We start from the raw sequence: 19,511 nt of genomic DNA, 5'->3' as shown, positions 1-19,511 counted from the left end.
CCGTCTTCCTGAGCTTCCACCGTAGCGGCCATCAGCTGTCCAGCTACACCCGTGAGCATGCGTAACTGACCAGGACAGGAGAGGTCTGAGGTCTGCACCTGCTTCAGCGGAACTCCAGCAGGGAGGGGGAGGACTGGACCAGCGTTCCCGTTCCTCCCTTACCCTCCTGTTGTGTAGCAGGATGCTTACATGAGTTGCTCCCCACCCCTCCCCACGCCAGGTCTGGTATCACTTCCTGCAGGTCACTGGCTCTCAGCGGAGGTAGGCATCAGTGTCTCTGGGAGGCTTGTTAGAGCCCAGACCTCACTTGGGGCCTTCCCAAAGTACAGCTGGAGTGGGGCAGACCTGCAAACAGTGCCCTGGGGATGCAGATAGGTCCCCAGTCATAGCCATGTCCCCTCTTACCTAGTCATCAAGCTAGGATGAACAAGAAATGCAGGTCAGCTTCAGGCTGCACCCAAAGTTACCACCTGCTGGTTTCACGTAGTGGGTGGGTACTCCTCCCAACCCCATCGAGTTTAAAGTGCCAAGGAGAGGAGCTTAGGGGAAAAATGTGAAATGCAGGGTGTGGTATTCTGGTGGTCCAGGTGAATCCCTTTCCTGGGTTTAGTGCATTCCCCTTGTCTGGGCCCTGTTCTGTACAGTCTGCCTTTGGCAAAACTGTAAAGTTTAACGACTCTGAGCACCAGAACCCACCTCTTTCCTCGTGAGAGGAAGGAAGGCAACCTCTGGTGTGGCAGAGGTACAACATATACCCAGCCCTTCGGAGGAGAAGGACTCTGGGTGCTGGGCAAACTGACCATTTCCATATTGAAGTACTGCGCCTGCCCCCATCTCCTGGGATGGGGAGCCCCTGATGGTCCAGAGCCTCTGGCCAGTGCCTGCCTTCTCATTCCTCTCAGAACACATCTGGGAAGCCCCATCCTTCCTCTCAGGTGGAGCAGTTCTCCTGGTCTTTGCTCCCACCGCATTACAGTCCTGACAGAACCACTTGAGGGTGTTAGCACACACCACACCGGCGGATGTTGGTGTTTGGCTGCAGTGAGGTGGAAAGTTGTCCACTGTGCTGGGCAGCTGAGAGCTTTATGAAGGACAGCAAGGTGTGAAATGAAGCATTCTGTCCTGGACTGTCCTCGGACATGCCAGGGCTAGCTGACGGCAGCTGAGGTGGGAACCTAGGGTTTGGAAAGAGACATCTGCTTGTGATGAGACAGCTGTCCCCAGTGTCCTATTAGAGCTCAGCGTGGCACACCACACACAGCTACCAGCCTGCTCACTGTGGGTCAGCGCCTCCAGGGCGCCGGACACTGGACTTCTCCTGGGGCCCACAGGGAGTAAATGGAAAGGTGGTGCCGACATCCAGGCAGAGGCAACAGACGCCCCGTGATCCAGAGCCACTCTCCACAAAGCTCCCCCTGGCATGCTTCCTGCACCCAGCCCCTGGCATAGGGGACAAGCACCTGGAGGGGCACCCAGAATAAAGTGGGAGGAACCAGGACCCTCCTCCCCAGGGGAGGCTTGTGGCCTTGTAGGCGAGGCTATAATGAAGTGGGACCTGGCCCCTGTGTGGAATGGAAGGGCTCGGTGTCCTAGGGGTTAGATGGGGTGGACTCCTCAAGGCTAGCATCACATCACAGCAAACATAAACTAGATAAAGACATGTACGGGACCACAGCAAGCCCAGCTAGTCCCAGAGCAGGTGGTCACCCTAGGACATACTTGGACTCCCCTGTGCCTCCTGCCCACTTCCTGCTATCAGAGGCCCATCGGTCCAGCCTGTCGGCCTTGCTCAACCTGACATACACCATGCAGCTGGTACCATGGATAGCACCGCACAGTAGGCCCTTTACCAGGCAGGCAGTACCACCATGACCTTGGTCCTAAGTTCACCCAGGAGACCCCTAATGTTGTGGATGATAACGACTCTGGTAGAGGTTAAGCACACAGGAGACAAGGGGCATTGCTGACCATGGTGAAGAAGGGTGGCAGAGACCCTGAGCCATCAGGCCACACCACTGAGTTCATGCAAGGTCACTGTTGCCAAGTACCCTGCTTGGCAACTTGAAGGCAGCCTGGATATGTGGCCAAAGCCCTGACCACACCTCTCACCAGCAGTTTTGATGTGGTGCTGGTACTTGAGCCATTGTGGGAAGGGCAGAATCTGCATCTCCTTCTGGTACAGTAGCAATGCCACCTGGTATGGTAGCAATGCCACCTGGTATGGTAGCAATGCCACCTGGTATGGTAGCAATGTTGCCTGCAAGGCCCCTCCTGCCCCCTGCAGACTGGTCAGCTTCCTGTCTTCTCTCTCTTTTTTTTAAAAAATTGTTATTTTGTGTGTCTGAGCATTACATATATGTCTGATGCCTATGGAGGCCAGAAGAGGACGTCAGATCCCCTGGAACTGAAATTACATATGGTTGTGAGCCACTGTGTGGGTTCTGGGACTCCAACCTGGGTCCTATGGAAGGACGACCAGTGCTCTTGACTGCTGAGCTACCTCTCTCCAGACCACTGTCCTCGTGGTGGTGGTGGTGGTGGTGGTGGTGGTGTGTGTAAGGACACTTGTAACCAGGCACTGACACATGGGTGTTCTTTCTCAACTGCTCTTTTTTCCAGGGTTGAAGACCTTTCTCTCTCATCAGTACTATGAAGGTACAGTGTCCTTCCTCCCAGCACAGCACACAGTGGGATCTCCACGGGACAAGAAACCTTGCCGGGCTGGGTAAGCAGGTGCATTTCTGCATGGGTTTCCATTGTAAATTATTTGACCTGTGCAGGGCTGTTTGGGAGCCTTGTTCCTGTTAGGACAGTGGATGCAGAAGGACTTTCTAAACACAGAAGGAAGACTCTTAAGTTTTGTGTGGGGCTTCCCAGCTCACAGATGCTTCCAGAAGAGCTGGCTCAACATCTCCATTCTGGTGATGTGAATAGCAGCTATGTTCTCCCTTGAGCAGACTCAAGGCACAGGTCCAATACTAGGCCAGCTGCACCCAGATGATGCACTAAGTCAATGGCTCAGCTCTGAGTTACTTACTGACCGGAGCATAGGCTCATCACACTTGTTACCTGAGATAAGGGCATTTTCACTCTAAGGCTGCTTGGTGGATTTTTCACATTCTCATTGATGCATCCCGAGCTAGGCAGGTAAGCCGGTCCCAGAGACATTTGCAAGTCTTGGAGAAAGAAGCTGCTGACTGACAGGTGTGAATTTTGGTCTAATCTTGAGAGAGTTCAAAAATAGTAGGCCAAAGAATTTCTGTTGAAGCCTTTGAAACTTGAGCCTTTTATTCTCTGAAAAGAGTTTAAATGCTTCTCTGTGTGTGGAGACCAGGGGCTTCGCCGTTGAAATGTGCTCAATGCATGCGCTAGAGGCGCGGTGACCACGCTGTCTTCCAGGTGCTTCGTGTGCAGGCAGAGCAAGCAGCAGCTGGAAGACGAGCAGAAGAAAGCCCTGTACGGCCTGGAGAACGCTGGTAATCACTGCGAGTGTATTCTTGTGTGCGGCTCTCGGTGCGCGGCCTCCTCTGGCTGGCCAGCCTGTCTCCCTCTTCTCCTGGTTAGAGTGTGTCAGTCTTACCTCTAACTCTAGGCAGCATCGAGTCATTGCAGTTTTGGAGATGCTAGGGAACCTAGATATGTGTGGGAAGGCCTTCAGTCGCTGTCACAAGGCTGAGCAGAGCCAAGGCTGCTGCTGTTCCAGCTACTATGGAATAGGGATTGGCAAATATCCTGTTTGGGCTTGGCTGAATGAGCACCTTCTGCTACAGTCGCCAAAGGCCTTTGCTACATCTCTACCCAGCAAGAATGACAGCTCCAGTGGGTATATAAGTGGGTGTGTCACCGTCCTAGAGCGTTGCCTATGACCTCTGAGATTGGAGTTTTGTGTCGTATTCACATGCAAGCTATTGTTTTTAATTTTTTTTAGACTATTCAAATCTATGGCAAGCATTCTTGGCCTATAAGCCATATAAAGAGAGATGCCAGGCCAGATTAACCTTTGCAGAGGTCTGCTGCTGTACCAGGCTTTTCCTTTTGGGGCCACCAACCAGCTCTCAAATCATGGTACAGAGACTTCTTATTAGTTATGAATGCTCGGCCTAGCTTAGGCATGTTTCTGGCTAGCTCTTTTAACTTAAATTAACCTGTTTATCTACCTTTTGCCTTGGAGCATTTTACTTTTCTTCCTGCAGTATATCTTACTTTCATTACCTCTTGTGTCTGGCCCTGGGTATGTCTGTCTCTTTCCTCCCTTCCTCCCTCCCTCCCTCCCTCCCTCCCTCCCTCCCTTCCTCTCTCTCTGTCTCTCTCATGCCTAGATTTCTCCTCCTATTTATTCTCTCTGCCCACCAGCCCCACCCATCCTTTCTCCTCCTAGCTATTGGACATTCAACTCTTTATTAGACCAATCAGGTGCCTTAGGCAGGCAAGGGGAAACAAATGTAACACATCTTTACATAATTAAACACACACCCTTACATCATTCAACAAATGCAGCATAAACAAATGTAACACACCTTTACACAGTTAAAGTAACAGCCCCCAGCATACACAAATGTAACACCTCTTTGCCCAGTTAAAATAATATTCTACAACAGTCTGCTCACCCTTGTTAAACTGCTGTCCAAAAGTGCTCTTAAGGGGAATAGGGAAATGATCTGCTCGGGTCCTAAAGTGAGTGGGTAGTTCCATGGCATGTCGTCAGGCCAGAATGAAAGCCAAGAACCACAGCAAGAGAGAGAGCGGCTACCATCCCATGTAGCTGTGCAGCTGCCTCTGCGCCATTTTGACCACGGCGCCCATCCTCTGTCTTCCCCAGAGGAAATGGAAGAGTGGCAAGTGGTGTGTGGGAAGTTCCTGGCTATCAATGCCACCAACATGTCCTGTGCTTGTCCCCGGAGCCCTGGGGGCATGTCCCCGGCTGCCCATCTGGGAGATGGATCTTCCGACCTCATCCTCATCCGGAAGTGCTCCAGGTTCAACTTCCTGAGATTTCTGGTCCGGCACACCAACCAGGATGATCAGGTGAGGTGCACTCTTGCCCCAAGGTCAATTACATTTGGGCAATCCCTACTGCGGAGTTTGTAGGATCCGTTGTTAACTCCAAGGAAAGAAGACCTTGGATGTGTTATCTCACTCATTAGCCTCCTTATCGGTTCCTTCATGTAAATTTCACTTAAAAATATAACTCTAGGGGCTGGAGGAATGGCTCAGCAGTTTTAAGAGCACTAGTAGTCCTTGCAGAGGACCCAGGTTCAATTCCCAGCACCCACATGATGGCTCTCAATTGTAACTCCAGTTCCAGGGTATTCAATGTCTTTTTCCGGCCCTCATGGGCATCAGGCAAGCACATGGTACACAGGCATACATGCAGGCAAAACACACCCACACACACATACAATTAAATTGTTTTTAAAAGTAGAGAATTCTGCAAATCACCACTAGTGAACCACAGGGTTCTTTCAAGGACTCATGTCTGTGGAGGATTGTAAAAGATTGTGTGTGTGTGTGTGTGTGTGTGTGTGTGTGTGTGTGTGTGTGTGTGTGTCTGTCTGTCTGTCTGTCTGTGGGTACGTGCACATGAGTGCAGTTGTCTGTGGAGACCAGAAGTGTTAGATCCCCCTGGAGGTGAAGTTATAAGTAGCTGTGAGCCATCTGATGTAGGTGGGTGCTGGGAACCAAACTTGGGTCCTTTAGAAAAGCAGTCTGGGTTCTTAACCTCTGCGCCATCTCCTAGCCTCAGACTTGAGATGTCAAAGGTATCAGCAGTTGTCTGAAGCTCCTGGGAGGGTAGTCCACATGCTGTCTGTAAGCTGTCACATGAAGAAGACTGGTGGTGACTTGGAGACACTATGTGTCTCCACAAGACCACGAGTCCTGGCTGGCTGAAGCAGCAGAGCTGGAAGGTTGGTCTCACTGACTGGCTGCCATGATGTTTGCCTCGGCAGTTCGACTTCACTTTCGTCGAAGTTTATCGAGTCAAGAAATTCCAGTTCACGTCGAAGCACGTGGAAGATGAGGACAGTGACCTGAAGGAACACGGGAAGCAGCCGTTTGGGCAGATCTGCAATGACAGCCCCATCTGCAGCTGCTCGACCTCTAGAAGTTCCTGGAACTGTGATGGGGAGGTCCTGTACAGCCCTGCCATCGAGGTCAGGTGAGTGGGCAGGACCCCAGCCACCTGCCCAGACTGTCTGTCATGACTGCTGTGTCTGCCAAAGTGAGCTCACTGGGGCTTGTGGCAAAAAAACAAGAGGCATTGTTTCCCCCTGTCCTTACACCAGGCGTGGAAGCTGTGTGGTCTGAAGTTTGCATGGGGCAGGTGTTGTATTTTAAAAACGGCGTCCGGTGGTCAGGTGGGAGCCATGGAGAGAGGTGCACCATGCAGCCCGCACTCATGTGCAGAGTTTTATTGGGGTAAGGGAGAGAAGGGAGCTGAGGAGAGGAGAGAAGACAAGAAAAGGAGCCGGGACAGGGGGCAGAGAGGAGTTGCAGACACGACCTTGTAGGGGTGTGGGGGAGAGAAGAGAGGGGGAGAGAGAGGAGAGGGGGGAGGGAGGGAGAAAAGGGAAAAGAGAGGAGGGGGAAGGGGAGGGGAGAGGGACAGAGCAAGTCAACGGCCCCACCCTTTTATAAGGGGACAGTGCACATTCACAGAGAGACCACGCAGCAATGAGCGCTTGATGTTGTCAGGACCCTGAGTGGGCCAAGGTATTGGCTGCGTATTGGCCAGGTCCCCAAGGAGCGGGTCTGAATGCTAACAGCAGGTGCTGACTTTGTGGTGCTGTGATCTGCAGACTTGTTGATCCTCTTCTGTTCTGAGCTCTTTCTCTCCTGTACTCTGTATTCTGCCCTTGGTCTCTGTCATAGTCACACCACCACCCCCATCTCTCTAGTCAGAAGAATAATCAAAAGTAACTGGCTTCATGGGTACTTCCTAAGTCCTTGGTTCCCCCAAATGTATCTGGCCTCCGTGGCCAGGGATAGGTGTGCAAGGTAGGAATGAGCAGCACCAGGCAGGAGTCAGAGGTGTTGAGAAGAACATCCTGAGGCTACTGGGAAAAGAGGGAGGTGGAGTCTCAGAGGGGCCTGTAGAGGCCACACAGCCTTGGTGACCAGCAAGGACATGTGCAAGAGCCCAGAGCCAGCTGGCTGGCTCTTAGTGACTTCACCCATTCAGTCACCTAGGTCCCCAATGGAAGCTCAGAGTCACTCTTAGCCAAGGGGAGGCTCACTCACATGCCTACTGTTGCTGGTGTGTGGGGGTGGGGGGGCCTTTCTTCCCCAACATGTGATATTGGAATAGAACTCAAGAGAAGAGAGCAAAGTCTTTTCCCATAGAAAGAATAAAGCAAGTTGTCTTTTGAAAACAGACTTATTGGTTTAGTGTTGTGCACGTTCGGAGACCAAGGAGAACTGTAAGATTCCGGGAGGTGTGGGGCTCAGGTCGGCTGTGAGCGATGGAACACACGTGGAGTTTAAATGGTGCTGTTTGTCTCTGCAGGGTCCACTGCCAGCTGGTGCGCCTCTTTGCTCGGGGAATTGAAGAAAAGTCCTAAGCAAGACTCCCAAAGCTGAGAAGTCGACCTTGAGCTTGAGGAGTGTGAAAATTACTTAAGAAAATTTCGACAGACTAATTATGTTGATATATCCATTTAAATTTAGAAATTTATTTTTGATAGGTAAATCTTGGTTTTTAGAAAAGACAGCCTTGTCAACAATTCCGTATACATACCTGGCACCCTCACCTCGGTTCTATGTGCATCTGAGTCGCTTTTCACGTAACTTGTTCTCAGCAAATGGCACTTGCTGGTCCGGGGCGTTGGCTTGCTAGATTTTAGCCATACCGACCATGCAAATTTCAAGACCGCCCTTTCGTGGCTATACTGCAATAATTTTAGGGACATTACAATATGAATACTTCCCAGGAATCAGGTTATACCATCTGGACACACGGGTAACGGCCCGGTCACTCTGATCCCTTTGCGAGACTTTCTCTGGAGTTGTTCGTGACCAGGTTTGGGAAAGTAGATGGCTCTCTTTGCCTTCACTTTATGCCAACCTTCATTTATGATCAGGATGTTGCTATGTGGCCCCTGCTGTATGCCACCACAACTGTAACTCGACACAGTGAGGTCCTCTGCACAGCTGCGCCTCCAGAGCGAGGCCATGCCACTGCGAGAAGACCCCCAGGGTGACGTCTCCTTCTCAGGATTCTTCCCCACCTCGGCTGCCATCACAGCTGCATCCTCTGAAACAATCCAGCAAAGTACCCACTGGAAGTTCCGTTCTGCCAACCCTGGTAGCCCGCACACTCTGGCCAGGGGAATCTGTGAATCACTGGCCAAAGGGAGCCTCCATTTGGAAGTAAAGCACTTGGCACAGCTGGGCTTTGGGGGGTTAGGGGTGGGGTGGGCAGAGGGCAACTGGCATGCACAGAGGGTATTTTGGAGATTCTAGACCACCTCAACCTGAGTGTCACCAGTGGGATGGTGGATTATCCCAGGTCGCCCCCAGGGACTTTGGTGCAAGCCCTGTGTCTATTCCCAGGGTCCACGTCCATTCTTCCCTCACCGTGGGTTCTCTTCCATGTATTTATCAACAGCTTTCTCCTTGTCTATCAGAAGGGTATCTAATCCATGCCTTGGCTACTTGCTTTGTCTCCACGAGGGGACTGCTAGCTGCTCTGGCTGAAACCCTGGGCTCATGACTAGTTTCCTCTGAAGGCATTCCTCAGCCACACACTACGGGCCTGTGCTGTGTCTCCAGACTGACGCATCTGAGAAGTGTGTACAAGAGTTTTATGTGAAATTCAAGAATATGCAGCTTACACTTGGCTTGCAAAGGGGGAGGGGCGCTGACTGTTACAAGGGTAGGTTTTTAGGTTCTGTATTGGGGAAAGCGTACAACTCATGCAGATCAGTACAGAGTTCTGCAGGCTGCCCCTGTTTCTAGGTGCTCTTGCGTTGACTTCTATTTTGAAGCATACATGAAATTCTCTGTTTAGCATTCAGTCCCATCCAGACAAAGGGGCAGCTACAAAGGTTTAGGAACCGTGTTAAAGGTAATTATGGTAGTGGTGCTATTTAATGATTGATGGTCGAGTGAAAAGGCTGGATCGAAAGAGTAAATGCACCTAGCAATGTCTATCCAGGTCTGAACCCAAAGGTGTCAGACTAGCAGCTCATGGAACAGTGTCAGGGCAGACTAGGTGGCTAGGGTGGCCACCTCACTGTCCATCTACCCCTGGCATTCTAGAGGGGCTCAGGACCTGAGGCAGCTGTGGGTACTCCCGGCTCTCAGGAACTGTACTCTCCCACAAATTCAGGTCTTCACTGGCCTTGCTACATGCTGCCCATGCCCTGGTCCACCCCTGCCACTGCCAGTTCTAGAGGAGGGGTCTAGATAGAGAATGCTTTGATGGGGGTTAGCAGTGCAAGCCATGTTCAGAATCTTAACCTTGGCGCTATCATGGAGCATCACGAGTGTCAGACACTTATGACCTTTGACACTTGTGCCCAGGATGGGAGGGAGGCCCCCCCTGACATTCCCAAGCAGCAGACTACAGTCTCCATGATGCTTTTTAGATGCAATACCCCCAACCCCAGGCCTTAGGCATTTTAGGAGGAAAAAACCAAAAAACTAAACAGGAGTAGAGAATAGACAGTGGCAACTTAGGATCCTGTAGGGGGTCTGGTCCACGTTTTAACTCCCTCTGTGGCCCACCGGTGCACAACAATTAGGCAGCAGTCATATGTGGTAACTTATTCTTGTTTATCAAAATAGCAGTGGGAACGGGGAGCGGCTGGTTTCCCTGCATCTGCCTCCATCCTCAATACGGTCTCCTGGAACCAGAAGCCCTGACATGAGGAGGGCCCAATATGCCTCCTGATCTTGCTGGCTTCAAGATTAGCAAGTGGCATATTTGCTCTGATATGTTTGAGATGACCAAAAAAAATAAATAAAGTTAACTTTGGGCAGAGTTTGGTGTTCCCCCCCCCTTTTTTTTTTACATGCTCTTATTTTCAAAGCAGATTTAAAAAAAAGAAGAAAGAAAACATAGTTTAATGAATCTTTGCTAAGAGACTGAGTGATTGTACCCTCCCTGAGGAATCTACCCATCCCTTATCCCCTTCATGGATTGCTCTGCTGCCATGTTAACATTTGAGGAGTCCCTTCCTGGGATGTATCTCACATAGCATAATTACTTAGCTAGTAGGTCCCGCCATTTGCCTGAAAGAAACGCACCAGGTGTAGCTTCATGACTCAGTTTCAGTGATGCAGCTGTGCTCCCGAAGTACAGTTGTGCTGGGTTGAGCATGAGCACCCTGTCTCCGTACAGTCACCCATGGTGGCACATGTATGGGTCTGCATCTACTCCACTTGGCCTAAGGAAACCAGATGAGGGGCTCACACAGGACTAGGCATGGTGGTGCTATCCAGCTGAGAGGCCATGCCACGTGCAGGAAGGACAGCTGCAGAGGGGCAGGAAGGGTGAGTGAGAGCAAATAGTGTCACAGTGGGTGAGCGCTCAGGAGAGCTCAGAGTAGCTATCTGCCAAGTTCCCAGGGAACTTTGTGCTGTATCCCAGCACCAAAGCCAGTGTATGCTATGGATGGAGGGACAGAGAAATATGGATGGGTGGGTGGATGGACAGATGGATGGAGACACAGAGAAATAAGATGGATGGATAGATGGGTGGGTGGTTGGAGGAAAGATATGTGTGTGGAAGGATGGATAGGTAGATAGATGAATATAAGGATGGGTCAGTAGATGGATGATATGTGGGTGGATGGACAGAACATGCAGATGCCCAACCTCCTATGGCCACATCCCTGAGTAGACACTGGTTCTAGCCCCCTTCCAAAGAGGTCTTGGTAGCTCCTGCTTACTGGAAGCTCATTTGGGGTAGGGGTGGGGCCAGGCACCATCAGTGTGCCTTTCCAGGTTTGAGTCTCAATCCTCTGTATCTCCCCCCCTCCCCCTGTGTCCAATGTCAGCTTCTGAATCAATAAAGTCATAGTGTTGCCAGAGACCCTTCTGCTCAGGACCCCAGGCTGGCAGACACTATAGCTCAACAGGACCAAGGCTTACACCACAATCCCAAGGCACTGCCTGGTCCAAACTACCCCCTCACATACCCAGGGCCAGCCATTTCTCCTCTGCCCTGTCTTCTGGGACTCAGGGACTACCTTCTGTTCCCAGCATCCTTCACACCAGGGGGTGCAGAAGAGCAAACAGCCTTCATTCTCCCAGGCGTTTTGTGCCGAACCTTGCCGCAATGGTGGCCATGAGGACTCTAGTGGAGTGTGAGCCTGGGGTGGGGGTGGGGGTGAGGAAGGGGTCACTTAGCTCCTCCACACTGCCAAAAACAGAGGCCCCCAAGCCTTAGCACAGAGCATTTTAGGTTTATTAAATAAAAATTATAATTTATACAAGACTTTGTATCTAAACAAGATTTTTCTTTTAAAAAAAAAAGTGACAGATTTTTTTTTCCTATCAGTTCTTTATAGAATATGATCCTTCTGTAGAACAAAAGTTACACCAGTAACAATTATGTACAGATCCAAAACAGACTCAAGCTTCAGACATACAAAATGGGACATTCTAGGTCAGTGATTAGTCAGAAATTAAACACCTGCTCAGATCACACAATCCAGTGCGAACTCCAGTGTCTCTGTAAGTATGCCTAGAGCCTGCACAGGGCCCTGGCCCAGCCCTGTCCCCCTGGCTCATGGTCAGTCTTCATCTCTCTTTCCAAAAGAAAGAGACTCAAACTAAACCGCTTGCTCCACCCTGAAAGCCTGTTCAGCTCGAGGCCTCTGTGTGGCACCCCAGTGGCATCATTCACCAACCTGGGCACTGCCAGGGTCCAGAAAGTGTTAACTACTATGTCTGGGTATCACCCATATAGTCATTCCCAGAGACAGGTCAGAGGCCATGCTTCCTCACCTCTGGCATGTGGGGGATGCCACTAGGTCCTCCCTTATCACACTCCATGCTCCTCAGAGCATGAGCAGATTACAGGGGCCCAAGCCACAGCCCTGGGTGGAGGAGGGTCCTGCCTCCCTGTTCAGAGTTCTCCATCCATGTGCTTGGAGCTGTGCGGCCTTTGCTACACATCTGGGGTGGTATGTGTGCTTGATCTGGCTGCCTGGCAAGCCTTTCCCAACCCCAGTGTGTGGCCTGAAGCCCCTGGGAATGGGGTGTCATGAGCCCAAGCCACCAGGCCTCACACCCACACCAGCAAATGAGGATTGGAGCAAAGGTAAAAATTACATTTGAAAAATGATACAAAAATAAGAAAAACAGCTTGCTCTCTGTAAAAAATATAATCTTCTGTTTCTTCAAAAAAACAATCTCAGTGACACCTGAAAGGCTCAGGACAAGCTGAAGGAACCAGAGTGATCCACCCGGGGAAATGCACGGGTGGGGTGGTGGTTGCACCCTTCAGAGGCCTGGGCCTGCAAGATCACCCACCCCTGCAGTCTCCACCTTTAATGGGGCAGGAAGCATGGGTAGGGTGGGGTCTGCTTGGCCCTTGCTGAGCATGTAGGAAGAGGGAATACTGTCAGAGGTACAGGGCAACTCAGGCCCCCAACCTCTAGGCTCTGCCCGCAGCTGTCTCCTGTGGCACAGGGCTCTCCCCTATCTCCCTGGAAGGCCTTCAGGCCAGCTCCCTGAACCCACCCCATTACTCAGAGTGACTGCAGCCTGGAGGCCAAACGCCAGCCAGACCACCACGGATTCTCACTGAACAGCAGCTGGAGTGGAGAGAGTGCCCTCACAACCTTCCTGGAGAGTAAGGTGTTAAAAAGGTGTGCTTTTGCCAACATGCCATTCTGGACCCTCGCTGGCCTGGTCTCCTTGGCTGGAGTGTCAAACCAAGATGAGCCAGATGAGTTATGATAGCTCAGGCCCAGACACTGAAAATGGAGGGGGAGGTACCCCCAAACACACCAAGCCCCGAGAGGCCCTACCCACAGCCTTTCAGTGCCCACAGTAGGTCCAGCATGGAAGGAGGGTCTGAGGGCCAAGTGAGATGACTGGCCATTCTGCACTGGAGAGGGGCCTCCCCATCACTTCTGTCTGTCTTATCATCCTGGCAAGAAGGGGCCACCACCACTCCCAGCTACGGCTTTGATGGAATAAAGCCTCTAGCCTCTGGAGAACAGGGGTCATGGGATCATGGAGCCTCTCAGGATGGCAGGTGCCGGGTCTCTACCCAGGCTGGGATGGAGAATGAGGAGCTGTGCTTAGCAGGGCCTGAGGACGAGTGTCTTGTGTGCCATCCTTCACACAGGTTGAGAGGATCCTCTGCCCACCTGTGTCCACAGGTGTCCACGAAGGTGCTTCACGCGCTCGGCATGGGCCAGCCCAGCACCATCCGTTGAGTCCCAGCCCTTTGGGTCTGCAGAACCCAGGCCACCATAACCAGCCACAGTCCAGGAGAATATTATTGCCAAAGATCACAAGGACATCCCATCTGATCCTCCATCCAATGATTAGAAAGGATTCCAGCGACACCTTGCAGTCAATACTAGCTGTCACCGCCAGAGGCCGCCGCTGCAGCCGTGATTTTCATGTACTGGCTAAAAATGGTCTCAAAGGCTTCATCTCTGTGCACCATGGCACCGAACACCAGGGGCTGGTGGGAAGAAATGGAGGGGGGTGGTGAGCGCATCATATCCAGGTTGGGGCTAGAATGGCCCCCTGTCAGATCAGGACAGCAGCCTGGCGGGGACAAATGACCAGATACTTCTCTCACCCGGAAGGCTCCAGCCTGTAAGAGGACTTAGCCTTTCCTCCTTGGATGAATGCAGGATCCGTTCCTTCTGGACCTCACCAACCTGTCTGTTCTGTAACTATGGTGCCCACCCAAGCTAAACTTTCTGGACCTTGACTCCATGCAGCAGGTTTCTGTGCTGAGGGAGAAAGGAGCCTCTCTACCCAAACTAAAACCACATCCCAGAGAGGCTCACTCAGGTGCCCTGGTGGCCGATGGGGTGGGGGCGTGGTGAGGGCGTGGGGGCGTGGCAGGGGTGTGGCAGGGGTGGAGTCATCTGCCAGGCACTTACTTTCTGGGTTGATGGCGTTGATACGGCAATCCCCATGCCTGAGCCAGGGAGGACAGACAAGACTTTGTACTGAAAGAAAAGCACAGCCATTACCACCAGCCTCTCCCAAGGATGGGGTGAAGCCAGTGCCCTACACGCCCAGGGCACCATCCTCTGCCAGGCACAGACACCGAGACCCGCGGAGGCTGGTAGGGCATACCAGCCACAGGAGGTATAAGGGCTGTGTCTCCTGATTTTGTGGTGTCCCTCGCCCACTCCCGATGGTTGACAGTCTGTGTGAGGCCACCTGTCAGCATGGCTGATCTCTAAGGGGAGGCTAGGGTGACCATGGCCCTGACTGGATGCCTTCCAGTTACCTGGCAATGAACCTGGAGGAGTGACCGTAAAGCCATGGGCTGGCCGGGTGGTGGTGGTGCACACCTTTAATCCCAGCACTTGGGAGGCAGAGCCAGGTGGATCTCTGTGAGTTTGAGGCCAGCCTGGGCTACAGAGTGAGTTCCAGGAAAGGTGCAAAGCTCCACAGAGAAACCCTGTCTCGAAAAACCAAAAAAAAAAAAAAAGCCATGGGCTGAACCAAGGCAACAGAGGGAGAAGACCCTGTCTAGTACTAGGACTATTCACGTCTAGGCTGCTGGCCGACACCCAGCCTACTCAGTTGGGGAAGCTGATTAGCCCCCATGCCGGATAGATCCTTTCTGTCCCAGAGAATAACACTGCCCATGAATGCCCCCTCCAGGCACCGCACACTCCACATGCCAATCCTCTAGGGAAACTGCTGGGCCTCAGCCCATGGATACCAATCTCTGTGTGCTCATTCAGAAGTGCCTGTGCCAGGAGCCCAGTGTTTCGGGGGGGGGGGGGAGAGGAGGGAGCGGTCTCAGACACAGGTGGAAGGAAGGTCTGTGGCAAAACTTCTCAGACTCTCCCTTCAAGACACGGCAAGGGCTGGGACGTAGCCCAGCTGGCAGAGTGCTTGCTTAAAACGTACGAAGCCCTGTCCCAGCAGCACAAAACAAACCGAGTTCCAGATCAGCCCAGGTTACGTGAGATCCGTTCTCAAGGGGAGGGAGGGGAGCGCGGCAGGTCAGGCATACTTCGCTGCCGCCTTTTCTGCCTGTGTAATAGCGTCCAGGCCAGCTGCTGACTCCCAGGAATGTGGGAGAAGGGAGAGTGCCTCGTGGCCCCCCAGGTACACGACTACCTCAGAAGGAAACTGACAGGGCTCTGCAGAGACTTCCAGAAGAACACTGCGTGTGGCAGCGCCCGAAGAAGTCTCCAGATAGCATCTCCTCCCCCGATCCTGGAATCATATTCCGCCCCCAGGCTGGAAGTACGGCAGGACGGGTGGGCACCCACCTTCTGGATGTCTGTGATGTCCACCAGCTTGATCACCTTGTTCCTCTTTGAGGAGCCAGACTTGGAGCTTTCGAAGCACAGGTAACTAGAGGGGGGGGCGCAGGGGGGGGGCAGAAATGCAGAGGCACCAGATGGCAGCCAGACCAGAGGGGCTCCTCCTAAGCAGGGTCCTCCCCGGCTGCCTCCACAGCCCCGTGCGATGGTCAGTGACCCACCACCCTTAGCACCTGGAAGAAACTCAATGCCCTGCTCTGTGCTACACCTCGGCCTTTCTCTGCCGGGAGATTCCCAGCGGGAGTTTCGGGGAGGTGTCCTGAGGCCCCCACCAGGCTCTCTTGGGCCAACTTCTTTGGCAGGGTGTGGAAGAAGGGACTTGGGGCTTTGGCTACTGCTGTATGTGTACTGCTGCATGGGAGGCAGGTTGGTAAAGGGCCCCATGAGGATGACCATATACCCCAACCCCGTGATGACCCTCAAATCCCATGGGGGTACTGAGGCATGGTAAGGACAAGGTGCTGTGTAGTCCCACATAGGGGAGAGATACCAAAGCTACCTTCAACCTAGCCTCAGACAGCAAGTAGTCATAGACTGGCCATGACTGTCCCCTTCCTGAGAGATTATACTCCTTGCCCGTCTGAACAGCCTTGACCCCGCATGAGCATCCCGGATGAGAGAGCCCATCAGCCCACGGGAGTGGGGTGCTGCTGGTCCAGGAATGGGGTCAGGAAGGCCAGACAGCTGGGTGGAGTGGGGGACGGAGGTTAGGCTGTAGCACTGCAAAACCAGCTTGCGTGGGCATGTGTCTGGGACCTGGGGAGCGCCCTCTCCCACTTCCTCCCCGACAGACAGTCATGCTTCAGTCTACAGCATCACTCACTTCTCTGTCACATACAGAACCCCGTTCCGGATGTAGTCTGTGGGCATCTTCCGGTCTCGGTTAATGAGGCAGCAGCGCCAGCCATTCTCACACACTGATGGAGAAAACGGACCTGGAATTTCCTTCCTCTGGGAATACCTGAGCCTTGACCTATGCTGGTGCCTGTCAGCACCGACTTGTACCAGATGTACCCACATCCACAAGGGTCCATCAGAAAAGGTCCAAATGTGGCCTGATGGGGGCACCAGTGCTCAAGCAGCACAGGGCAGCCCTGGGTTCCATCCCCAGCACCCTGAGTCCACAGAGTCCACAGTTGGGGGAGGGAGGCCTGCCAGGAGTGAGATCACTAGTGTCTGGGGGAATGGCCTTCCTCTCACGGTAACCAAATCAAGACGGAGTCCTCACTGCCTTCGACAGCTTTCCACACATCAGGCCTACAGCGCGGAAGACTCTCAAGAAAGAGGCCAAAGCCTAGAATGCATCTCGGGTACTTACTGAACACTCTTCCAGAAGGCTGACTGTCTTGAGGTACCTGTGACAGGTGTACACTCAAACCAGTGCCAGAACACGCCTAGGCTAAGGAACAGGCTTCAGGCTGGCACCTTGATGCTAAATGATATGGGATTCCCCAGCAGGTGGGCAGGGCTGAGCCCCACTCCCTGGGGATTCCTGCTTCAAGAAGGCCTACCTGAATCTATGCAGATAACACAGCACAGGACATATGATGTCATACCTCTTCCTAACTCCTGGAACAACCCAAGACCCCACTCCTACATTGCCTCTCCTGGGAAGTAAGTCTGGGCCTTTTCCACACAGGTTCCTTCAGCCTTGAGGGGGGAACATGTCTCCTGCATGGGCTCAGACCCTGCCCTCATCTACTTCTATCTACTCCATAACTGGCCGGGTCACGGACTCATCACACACTTACCTGCTAGTGGGCGCTCGTTTTCAGTCAAGTTAAAGATTTCATGGAAATTGCCTTTCTTGGTGCTGTGAAAGCGGCCAGCCTCTTCATCCTTGCTCAGACCAGCTGGAGCACTAGAGACGTAGCTCCGTGACGAGGTTGTCTGCAGCTGCCAACGGCACACAGTCCTGATCAGGCTCTGGGGAGAAGCACCTGGACCCACTGCGGGTACTGGTACACACTGACCTCCCTGCCTATACCAGCTCCAAACTGACTAACTGACAGGTTCTATCCTTTCTGGAAAATGTGAGGTGCAGCTCCCCCATCGGCCCCTCTCAGTGCTGGCCCTGCACTAGATAAATTCCACTTGCTACCTGGGCTAGACTAGGGCAGGGCGAGCAGGGCGGGCATTTTCCCCTGGAGATGCTCACTGTCTTCCCAGGCCCACAATGCTGGAACTAAGCCTGAGACCCGGCACACAAAACACAAGGACAAAGTTGCCTAGCATGGGTTCTGCACCAGGGCAGTTAAGATTGACATTTCAGAAGTCAACTGGCCACACAACTCTAGAAAATCATTCACGACACAGCAACGCCACAGCATCAGCTCACAGCAGGCCCAGGGGGACTTGCATGTGGACACAGTACCTTGTCATGCCCTGACAGCTGGCCAGAAAGGAAACAACAGACACACAGGTGACCATCACGAGAGGGAAAAAGGGGGCACACGTGATAGGAAACCATAAGCAAAAAGAGCTGCGCATAACTCAGCCCAGACACATGGGGCCTGTGGGATACAAGAGACCCGGGGGGTGGGGCGGCCTCCACCAGGATGTACCAGCCACATCCTAGCTAGTGCTACATGGTCAGAAGCCCTAGGAAGTCCCTGTCCCAGCTACGCCAAGGCTAAAATAGGTCTTTGAGTTGTCCCAAAAGGCAAAGCTGTGTCCTGGGGTGACCTCTACCTGTGGGAAAAGAGTCAGCAGGGCTACTCCAGGCCTATGGCTGATCTCAGGTTCCCAACAATCTATGCTGTCCTGGACCCCAGAGTATGACCCTCCCAACTCAACTCAGTACTTCACTCCCACAAAAAGCTGGGGATCAATGGGGCTCTCCCTCCTGACGGAACACTCACACGGAGACCGTACTCTAATGTAACTTCTTACACATCCATGGGAGCTCTGCTGGGCCTGAGCACCCCACCCACCCAAGACCCTGAGGAGGAGGACACAACGGCCCACTCCTCCCAGGGCTGGCTGGCCCCGACCTATGAAGGAGGTGGTGACAGGGAAAACTCCACAGTGCTTTCCACCATCCATCCCAAAGGCTGGTAAGATCTGGAAAACACCAGGCTTCTGGTGAGCAGATGTAGAACAGGAGGCCAGGGTCTATCCGCTTCATAGGTCTGCTCACACCTTCCTCAGGGTGCTGGGGGTTGGGGGACTCACCCTGCGTGACACGGTGGCACCAGCACGCTCCTTGAGCTGGGGGTCGGTGGGGAGGTTCTTCCAGATGATATAGGGTGTGTCGTACTTGGCTCGAAGTCTCGGGCAGCGTTTGAAGATAAAGTCAATCAGGAAAAACTTGATGCCAGCATAGAGGCCTGAGGGGAAAGCGGGGACATATCCGTGCAGACAAAGGGTGGGCACTCGGGCTCATTCCCCGCTCCTTGTGTGACATTTCCACTAACTGTCTCCCAAGACAGTGGCGTTTTTTCCTTACCAACAGCGAGCCCCACCAGGCGGTAGGGGAAGAAGCAAGAAGCCAGGAAGGCGGCCCACAGAGCGACATACAGCTTCTGCGTGATCTCGGGTTGCACCCACATGAACAAGCTGAAAGGAAGGCGGGGGTCAGAGGGGGCGGTGCACACCACCCTCGCCGCGGGGACAGCTACCTACTTCTTGATCTTTTCCAGAATGTCGGCCATCTTGCCAAAGAGATTCTGTGTGAAGAAGAAACCGCAGTGACCACACACCCGGGTACCTGTCAGTCACACAGACACACCCAGAGGGCTCCAGGGAAATACACAGCCCAGGGCCACCAGAACCCCGTGGTCCTGCCCCACCACTCCCAGGTCTGAGGTTGTCTGGTCTAAAGCTAAGGAAGTAATGAGGGAGCAGACCAGGTTGAACCCCGACTTCTGAGACTGCTCAGCCCTGAATTCTAGGGGTGTTGAGCCCTGGTGGTGAAAGGCTCCATCCACATACGGCCAGAGATTCATCAGGAAGCCATGTTCCCTTACTATCCCACCAGAGTGAGAATGACTGACTAGAACAGGCACGGAACTGCAGGTCAGC

At 53.0% G+C, this 19,511-nt stretch overlaps 2 protein-coding genes across 2 annotated transcripts in view; one reads left to right on the top strand and one right to left on the bottom strand.

The window, feature by feature from the left end:
• Cerk (ceramide kinase) overlaps positions 1 to 9,982 on the top strand; it is a 46,177-nt gene extending 36,195 nt beyond the window's left edge. Inside the window, exons 9-13 of the mRNA XM_052748579.1 lie at positions 2,620 to 2,725; positions 3,400 to 3,476; positions 4,820 to 5,025; positions 5,949 to 6,157; positions 7,505 to 9,982. Of these exons, the coding sequence (XP_052604539.1) occupies positions 2,620 to 2,725; positions 3,400 to 3,476; positions 4,820 to 5,025; positions 5,949 to 6,157; positions 7,505 to 7,559 (653 nt within the window). The 3' untranslated portion in view covers positions 7,560 to 9,982. The remainder of the gene's footprint in view (positions 1 to 2,619; positions 2,726 to 3,399; positions 3,477 to 4,819; positions 5,026 to 5,948; positions 6,158 to 7,504) is intronic.
• Positions 9,983 to 11,388: 1,406 nt separating this feature from the next.
• Gramd4 (GRAM domain containing 4) overlaps positions 11,389 to 19,511 on the bottom strand; it is an 80,376-nt gene continuing 72,253 nt past the window's right edge. Inside the window, exons 12-19 of the mRNA XM_052748578.1 lie at positions 19,113 to 19,156; positions 18,937 to 19,046; positions 18,663 to 18,817; positions 17,240 to 17,384; positions 16,312 to 16,405; positions 15,435 to 15,519; positions 14,079 to 14,147; positions 11,389 to 13,648 (exon numbers count right to left, since the gene is read on the bottom strand). Of these exons, the coding sequence (XP_052604538.1) occupies positions 13,541 to 13,648; positions 14,079 to 14,147; positions 15,435 to 15,519; positions 16,312 to 16,405; positions 17,240 to 17,384; positions 18,663 to 18,817; positions 18,937 to 19,046; positions 19,113 to 19,156 (810 nt within the window). The 3' untranslated portion in view covers positions 11,389 to 13,540. The remainder of the gene's footprint in view (positions 13,649 to 14,078; positions 14,148 to 15,434; positions 15,520 to 16,311; positions 16,406 to 17,239; positions 17,385 to 18,662; positions 18,818 to 18,936; positions 19,047 to 19,112; positions 19,157 to 19,511) is intronic.

The sequence above is a fragment of the Peromyscus californicus genome, unplaced genomic scaffold (assembly GCF_007827085.1).
Source record: "Peromyscus californicus insignis strain IS unplaced genomic scaffold, ASM782708v3 Scaffold_20__1_contigs__length_68692818, whole genome shotgun sequence".
Classification (NCBI taxonomy): domain Eukaryota; kingdom Metazoa; phylum Chordata; class Mammalia; order Rodentia; family Cricetidae; genus Peromyscus; species Peromyscus californicus.
Note: the sequence above shows the minus strand (reverse complement) of the source record. Positions and strands in the feature narration are given on the sequence as shown.